General features: G+C 64.6%; 2 protein-coding genes across 2 annotated transcripts; both read right to left on the reverse strand.

Moving 5' to 3' along the window:
* Positions 1-223: 223 nt before the first annotated feature.
* Positions 224-4070, reverse strand: RBM15B (RNA binding motif protein 15B). Its single transcript, XM_004581765.2, has 2 exons — positions 776-4070; positions 224-386 (listed from the first exon to the last, which is right to left on the reverse strand). Exon 1 carries the CDS (start codon positions 3948-3950, stop codon positions 1269-1271), a length of 2682 nt encoding a protein of 893 aa, XP_004581822.2. The 5' UTR covers positions 3951-4070; the 3' UTR covers positions 224-386; positions 776-1268.
* Positions 4071-5561: 1491 nt separating this feature from the next.
* MANF (mesencephalic astrocyte derived neurotrophic factor) lies at positions 5562-8131 on the reverse strand. Its single transcript, XM_004581508.4, has 4 exons — positions 7975-8131; positions 7203-7330; positions 6450-6591; positions 5562-5993 (listed from the first exon to the last, which is right to left on the reverse strand). Exons 1-4 carry the CDS (start codon positions 8057-8059, stop codon positions 5809-5811), a joined length of 540 nt encoding a protein of 179 aa, XP_004581565.3. The 5' UTR covers positions 8060-8131; the 3' UTR covers positions 5562-5808.
* Positions 8132-8212: the final 81 nt, after the last annotated feature.

Consider the following 8212-nt stretch of genomic DNA (forward strand, 5'->3'; position numbering starts at 1 on the left):
GTCCTAACAACCATCCATCTCATTGAGGGCACCAAGATGCCACTCCAAACCCTGAAGGGTATGCAGGCATGTTCTGTGGTGACCATGGCCGTGTGTTCTGGTCTTCCTTCTGGTCACTCGCGGCCTCCAGTCCCCCAGTCCTGACTGCACCACCTTATTAGACCAAAGAGGCAGGAGTCACAGACCTGTAGGCCGCCTTTCTTCCCAACCACTGGATGCCCTCACCTCCTTTACCTGGCTTGAATGGCTTCCAACTGTCCTCTGCCAACTTCTTAGCTACTGTGACCTTGTTTGTCCGCCCCCCTCCGAGAAGTACCTTTTTCCTCAGTGGTCCCCACCTTCTCGGCACCGGGGCAAGAGGTCCAGGCACAGCTGCTCCACTGCACCTGGGAAAGAGGAAACCACTTCAGATACCAAGGGCATTGCCCTCGCCCACTGCACTTGCTTACGAGCACCTCTGGCCACAGGCGCCCACTGTTAACACTTACGCCGGAAGTCACAACCAGCAGTCACGTCCAAGAATTAACCATTGAGGCTATTCCTGGGCCGAGTGGGTGGCTGGACAGGTCAGTGGCCCTGGGACCACTTGCCATGCTTATACCGCCCCTCCCCCATTGACAAACCGGCCTCAGGACTGGGCACGCTGTCCAGCAGCCGCAGTTGAAACTGGCGGACACACAGTTTGGGGCAGGTGGGAAGAGCAAAGCCCCAAACTGCTGGTCGTTGTTGGCCAGCACGGCGGCTTGCTGCTTGCATTTGCTTGGGCTCTACTCACGCCAGTGCAGCCGGGTTCCGAGCCCAGCTGTGAGGCCTGCGACACGCGTGAGGGTCCCGACAGCCCTGCGAGCCGAGAGCCATGGCCGGGCCGGGCCGCGCTTCTGCAGGTGGCGGCGCTGGACGATGGCGCAGGGCATTTGTGTGCATGCACTGGGGAGTCGTCCACTCTTTAAGAGAAAACTTGATTAAACCAGGACTCGGAACAGGATTAAAAATTGATCCTCTGACAAAAGCTTTACTGACAACTTTCCATACAGTCGAAAAATAAAAAAAAAAAAAAATACAGAACACAGCAGACAGTATCTCATACACTGGAAATCAACATAACTGAGTCCCTTCTCATTGTTGTAAAAAAAAAATTCTCAAAAAGCTAAGAACCTAGTTTTAGTGGAGGCCAGGACGATCCCCACCAAATAAAATAACCCAGCAGGGACGGTCAAACCAAGAGGGCAGGGCAGAGGGGGCGGGGGGATGCAGAGGCCCTGGGCGCCCTACGCGCTGTCCCGGACGATCACGATCACCATGTGCTCCTCCTCCAGCCGGCCCAGGGTCCGCAGGGCTGACTGCAGATACTGCTGGGAGAAGGCGCAGGGCGGGAAGGCGTAGAGCATGCCCGTGCTGTCTCTGCCCTTGGACCCCCCCACCGGCAGGCTGATCACACCCGCCGCCTGCTTCTGTTTCAGGTAGGAGACCAGGTTCCTGAGCAGGCGCCTCTGCAGGCCCGGCTCCACCGCGGGCATGGCCTCCGGGCCGGGCCCAGCCGCGGCCTGCGTGGCCAGGAGCACTGCATAGCCGTTGGGGCTCCCCTGCTTGATGCGCCGGGTCACCTCGTCGAGCTTGGGCTGGTCCAGCCGCAGGCGCTGGGCGATCTTCAGCTGGGTCAGCTTGCTGCCCGAGGTGTGGTCTTTGAGGAGCCCGCTGAGGACGCCCTGGTCCCCCTCGAGGATGTGCATAGACGTTGGGAAACAGCTGTTTTTCAACACCAGAAGCCCGTTCCACCCGAGCTGCAACGTCTGTGCGTACTCGGCGAGCGTCTTCAGCTTTTTGGTCTCGGGTTTTGGCTCTTCCGGAGCCTTGGGCTCGGCCTCGGTGGTCCGGTGGTTGCGCTCGCTCTCCCTGGCCTTCTTCCCGTGGCCAGAGTCGGCAGGCTCGTGGTGGTGGTGATGGTGGTGGCCCCGCTCCTCCGCCCCATGCCGGCTGTTGCTCAGGCCGCTGCCCCCGGCCTCCTTGCTCCCTTCCCCGGAGTGGTTCTCCTTGCGACTGCGCTCGGGGGTCCGCTCCGAGGGCTGCCCGCCCCCCTTGGTCCTGCTCCGCTCCTCGTACGGGGAATGGGTGGCCCGTCCGCGCTCATTGGAAAGGCTCCGCCGCTTCCGCCGCTCGTCCCAGGCCTTGGCCACACCGCGCTCCCCGTCGCCCCAGCGCTCGCCGCTGCGACTGCGCACGGCGCGGCCATAGCCCTCCAGGCTGTTCCTGCGCTCCGAGCCCTTCCCGGCGCCCGGGCTGCCCCAATCCCCTTCCAGGAAAGCCCGGTCTCGGTCCGAGTACAGCAGGTGCGGAGGGGTCCGGTCCCGCACCCGAAGGTCCGCGTCCAGGTTCCGGTGACGCGCGTATCCGTCGGTGAGCAGCTCGTAATGCACGGGGAGCAGCGAGGGCTGGTACTGCGGCGGGTACCGTGTCTCCTCCGCTTTGGCAAAATCCACCCGCAGCCTGCGTTCCGGGCCCCCCAGCGGGAAGCCCCGCATCTTGGCGCAGGCGGCCTGGGCCGCGTCCAAGCTCTCGTACTGGATGTAAGCGAAGCTGTCGCCTTTGACGTGGTCGATGGTGCGAATGCTCCCGAAGCGGTCGAACTCCCGGGCCAGGGCGGCCAGCGAGGTGTTGGGTCCCAGGCCGCCCACCCAGAGGCGGGTGGTGGGGTTGGCCTTGCCGTAGCCGATCTTGATGGGGTTGCGACCGATCACCCGGCCGGACATGGCCACCTTGGCCCTGTGCGCCATGTCGAGGTTCTGGAACTTGAGGAAGGCGTAGGCGCCGCCCTGGCCCCGCGCCGGCCGCTTGATGACCACCTCCTCGATCATGCCGTACTTCTCGAAGGCGCGGCGCAGCTCCACCTCCGACACGCTGTGGTCCAGGTTCCCGATGAAGAGGTTGCGCGTGGCCCGCTGGTCGTCCTCGGGCATCAGCTCCTCCTCACACACGGCCGGGTAGCCGTAGGGGCGCCCGCGGTCGTCGTAGAGCCCGTAGTAGTCGAGCGCCCGCTCCCGGGACAACCCCGCGGCGGCGGCGGCGGCGGCGGCCGCGTCCAGGGCGAAGGCGGCGGCGGCGGCTGCGTGCCGGGCGCGGGGCTCCCGCAGGGGCGCGGCGGCCACCGGGGACAGCGAGCGCTGCTTGTACGGGTAGCCTCCGTGCAGCGGCAGGTAGCCGAGCGGGTCGGCAGGCGCCGGCGGCCCCGGGGGCGGCGTGGAGGCGGCGGCGCTGCTGCTGCTGCCCCTCCGGCTGCTCCCGCCGCCGCCGCGCAGGTACACCGGCTCCACCTTGAGCGGCCGGTCGTAGAGCAGCAGCTGGCGGGCCAGGGCGTGCTGGCGGGCCTCGCGCGCGTCCTGCGGGTGTCGGAAGTTCACGTAGGCCACGCGGCCGAGCTCCGGCGTGTGCGACAGGCGCAGGCTGATCTCGCCGAAGCGCTTGAACTGGTGGAAGAGCCGGTCCTCCAGGTGCTCGGCGGGCAGCGCGGGGCTCAGGCTGCTGATGAGCAGCGTCTTGTACTCGGGCGCGCTGGCCGACGAGCCGGGCGCTGCAGGCTCGGCCCCGGGCGGCGGCGGCGGGGGAGGCGGCGGCGGCAGCGGAGACGCCCGGGGCGACGCGCCCGGGTCCCCCGAGGCCTTGCCGCCGCGCCCCCCGCCGCCGGCGCCCGAGGAGCGGCCGCTGCCCGCGCGGTGGTTCGCGTCTCCGGCGCCGCGGCCGTCGCGGTGTCCGCCCCCGCTGCTGCCGCGGGGCTTGTCGCGGGGCCGCGCGGGGACCGGGTGTTTGGCGGCGCCGCCGCCGCCGCCGCCGGAGGCCTTGTGCGCCGCCCGCCGCCCGCCCGCCTCGACTTCCCGTTCGCGCTCCCGCGGTCGCTTGGCCGACGACGAGGAGCCGCGTCCGCTCGGGCTCGAGTCGCGTTCGCTCTGCCGCTTCATGGCGCCGGCGCGGCGGGCGGGCGGGCGGGCCGCGGGCTCCTCACTCGGACGGCGGCGGCGGCGGCGACGGCAGCCCAGGAGGCAGCGCCCCCGGCGCCGCCATCTTGGACAAAAGGAATCGGCGCGGGGCGGGGCGGCGCACAGAGGCCGGCGCTGCGTTATTTAGGTGCGTCGGCTGCATCACGTGACCGAGGCGGGCGGGACGAGCGCTGCGCGGGCATACGTCATCCACGCGCGCCCCCCACACTCACGTGACCCTGGCCGGCCTCCGTACGCGAGCAGCGCCACCGCGTGGCCGTCGCGTGTGCGGGGCTGTGCGCCGAGCGACGGGGAACCTCGCACCGCCTGACTCCCGGGAGAGCACCGGGATTCCGGGTCCGGATGACTGCTGCCCGCGCTGCTGCAGTAGGAGCGTCGGTGTCCAGGGCTTGACCTGGTGGTCTTGTCACATGGTCGTGTACCCCCTTCCCCGCCGCGGTCCCCTCCCTGGGGTGCGGCGTCGATGGCCCAGGGCAGGTGCGCGCCAGTCTTCAGGCCCGGCCGGTTCCCACGCTCGGCCCTCGGGTGCACCTGCTGCGGTCCCTGCGCGAGACCTAGGCGGGGCCAGGTGTGGAAGCCGCAAGTCCACGAACCTGCCGGCCTCCTTGATGCTACCGTGCACATCCAGGTGTTGAGCAGGCTGGAAGCGCAGGGTCACAGCGCCAAGAGCTCGCTGTGCCCCCGTCCTCCTCCAGGCCCTCTTGGGACGGGGTCTCCAGGTGCCCGAGGCTGCAGGAGGGCCACCTTCATCTTCCCAGGACAGTTGCTGGAAACGGGGTGAGCCCACTTGAGGAACGCCCAGCCCCTTTGTCCTGCAGCTGGCAGGCAGCAACTGGAGCAGGTCCAGCAGGTTCAAAAGGTCTTGGAAGAACCGGCAGTGGGGAACCCCCTCACCGACGATGCGAACAGAGAAAGCCCACGGATGAGGTGGCCAGCGTTCAGGTGCTCCACTGGCCGCAGTGATAGGCGTCTTCCCGGAGCCACGGCTCACCCTGACAACTGGGTCTCCTCCACAACACAGCCCCGAGGGCAGGATGGAGAGACGCTGGACAAGCATCCTCTGGTACAAAGCGCAGGCTGCCCTCCTGCTGCCTCCACGTGGGAGCGGACTGCCGGCCCGTGGAAACAGCTGCAGACGCCAGAGGCTGGGCTGGCCACCAGACCTCAAGCCCCTGCAAGCAGGTGGCCAGGCCAAGGGTATCATCTTTCAGATCAGTACCGAACATCCTGGGCAGGATCAGGCACCATGGTGACAACCCTGTTCCATATGCGTACCGTTCTGCCTGTGGCTGGTCCCACGGAAGGCCCTCCCGTGGTCCTGAGAGCCGTCCAGACACTGCAGCCAGGCTCTGGCTTACTGAGGTGCCCTCAGGCAGCTCGAGGTCTAAGAGCCATACATGACCGCTGGCCCTAAGCCAGGTCCTGCCCTGGCATTTTTTTGGCACTGCTGAGTACTTGAGGGACAAATGGCAAAATACTGAACGCTCTTGGCAAACTAGAAAGCATAAACCAGTAAGACCCTTACAGGGCAGCACTGCTGTTGAGTATTCGCATTAATTCTCCAAGGACAGCTAGAATTTTTTTCTCTTTTAATAAAAAAATCCCAGACACACTTAGAAGTCCTAGAGTAAACCAGCAACAGAAGAGAGTGACCCCTGCGGGGCCACCGCAGTGAGCCCGGTCAGCCACACTCCAGGCTTCCCAGCCGATGTTGTCAGGAGCCCACTTAAAAAATAAATTACAAAAAGGCTATTTTGGGAAGAGACAGCTGAACTGTTACCCGCCCCCCAGGTGCGGAAGGGATCGGGCAGAGGGCAGACTACAAATCAGTCCGTGCACTGGCAGCCTTGGGTGCGTATTTGGGCATCAGTTCGTTGATCTTGCGGATGTAGTCCGACTTCTCCGCACAGCCTTTGCATGTCTCCCCCCAGTCATCCAGGATCTTCTTCAGCTCTTTCACACGGAGCTTCTTGAGGTCCACTGTGCTCAGGTCGATCTGCTTGTCTGCGGAAGGAGGCAAGAGTTGCTGGCTGGGTGGGCGTAGCCACAACCCCACACCCGCAGGTCACAGCATGGGCCACTCCCACACGGCCAGCTGCTGGAGTGGGAAGCCACTTGCAGGACAGGGGCCGCACGCTCCTTAAAGCAGGAACACGGCTCCCATGCCCGCAGTGCCTCTTACATTCACTGGAACATGGCTGCCTCAGGCCTGTGACCCAAGGGAGCCACCTCACCAGGCAGCTCCAATCCCTTCCCCAAAACACTCATGCCACCCCCACATTGGTCCATCCAAAGCCCAAGCCCCCACCAACTTTCAAGGCACTCTGTAATCTGCCCACCTGCCTGCGGTCATGCCACCCACCCCCGGTGTCCGTGTGTGCTCCCTTAGCTGCCCGCTGGGTTGGCACTGCCTGTCATAACCATGCAGGACCCAGCTGCTCCCGTACCCGCCTCACTTACCATATTTGAGCTCACAGATCTGGCTGTCCTTCTTCTTGAGCTTCTCACAGATTTTCTCCACGGGGATGTGGTGGGCTAGTGGCTTTGACACCTCGTTGATGATCTTGGTGGCCGCGTCGTCGGTGGCCCCGATGTAGTAACACTGCAGCAAGGCAATAAAGGACAACAGCTTCAGCAAGTGCCACTGGCTCCTCACAAAGCCTCTCTGCAGGCTTTGGCCTGTGCGGAGAGTCCTGCTCTCTAAGCAGGTGCTGGGTCCCAGAGCTGCCAGGGTCCAAGCCTTTAACAGAAGCACAAGCCACAGACTTCCAAGGCAACTAGAGCCACAGAAGCCGCTCACCAGGGCCGCTGACCCCACTGAGCCCTGGCCTGCCCCGTGGGCACCCCGCACGCTCCTGGCCTCTGGGGACTCGTGCGAGATGTCCCTTTCTGTGTGGGATGCCACTACCTCATTGCAATTGACCACTCCTCCTAAATCTGTACCCACCCCCTTTACCCAACATGCGGGATGTGTTTACATGACAACCCCACCCACTGTGCTGCTGGCCAGTCACTTTTTTCTCCACCCCCTCCCCATCTCCATATTCCCAGCAGATGCTTAACAAATACTAACAGGATAGAAAACGACACAACTAAACCCACCACCTGGCAGAGGGAGGTGGTGAGAGCATCTCTGCCCTGTTTCAGCTGAGAGCGAGTGAAGGAGGTCCCCAGGATCCTGCCTGAGGGTTCAGGGGACCCCCAGCTACTCACCAGCCGATTCTCTTTGCCTCTGGCTTCCCGGCAGAACTTGACCAGTTCTTTCTCAATACTGGCTGGTGAGAAAGTGACATCTCTGTCTTTGAGATCCTGGTAAAACCTTCCCAGGTAAGAAATACAAACTGGAAAAGAGAAGGCAGGGAGTCCATCTCAGCGCTTAGCAAAGCTGTCGCCAGCCCAGCAGGGTTAACACTTATCAGCAATTTTTAACAGCTGATACGGAGACTGACCACCCTAGATTTTGCCACCAGTGACTTTTCTCAGGTGCGCACAGGTGGACAGACCCCAGCTCCGGGCTGCCAGGGTACCCTGGTCCCCCTCCTGCCCCAGGCCTCTCGGTGCACGAGCCTGTCCCTCCCCAACGACCTATTCCTTCAGGTTTAAGGGCAAAGTGCACAGGCGTCCTTGAGGCGGGACTCACTGTGACCCCACAAATGGATACAGCGGAGGCTTCGGAGACGGACGCGACCATGTCCAAAGCTCAACCCCGAACCCCGACAGGCCACCGCGCGACCCCAACAGACGGGGCACGGTGCCCAGGGCGGCCCTCGCGCCGCTCCCCGGAGGGGCGTCCGGTCAGGGACGACGAAGGACAAAACATGCCGGCCCGATGGGGCTTTCGGGCCAAGTTTTCAGCGCGCCCTCGTCCCCACTTTCTCTCAAGGGACCGGCGTTCTCCAGGCCGGCGGCAGGCGGATCCCGCCGGGATGTCGCTGGCGGCCTTTGCCGAGTCCAGCGCCGGCCACGGGAGCACGGACCCTCGCACCTTCGCAGTCGCCCGGCCGCAGCGCCCGGCCGCCCGGCAGCACGCTCAGGGCCAGCGCCACCGCCAGCCCGTGCGTGACCCACATCCTCCGCCGCCGCCGCCGACCGACTGAACCGCACCCGCGCCGCCGCGCCGCCTCCAGGTCCCGGCCGCGCGCCGTAGCTCCCCATTGGCGGGAAGCTCCCCGCGCCCTCCCACACATCACGTTCCCATTGGTCCACGAGCCCCGGAGCCCAGA

Source organism: Ochotona princeps, chromosome 21, assembly GCF_030435755.1.
Source record: "Ochotona princeps isolate mOchPri1 chromosome 21, mOchPri1.hap1, whole genome shotgun sequence".
Lineage (NCBI taxonomy): Eukaryota > Metazoa > Chordata > Mammalia > Lagomorpha > Ochotonidae > Ochotona > Ochotona princeps.

Coding starts and splice junctions, on each gene's coding strand:
- RBM15B (XM_004581765.2), bottom strand. CDS start 3,950: ATGAAGCGGCAGAGCGAACGCGACTCGAGCCCGAGCGGACGCGGCTCC.
- MANF (XM_004581508.4), bottom strand. CDS start 8,059: ATGTGGGTCACGCACGGGCTGGCGGTGGCGCTGGCCCTGAGCGTGCTG. Junction 6,592..7,202: donor GAGGCAAAGAGAATCGGCTG/GTGAGTAGCTGG, acceptor GCCTTGCTGCAG/TGTTACTACATCGGGGCCAC. Junction 5,994..6,449: donor GATCTGTGAGCTCAAATATG/GTAAGTGAGGCG, acceptor CTCCTTCCGCAG/ACAAGCAGATCGACCTGAGC.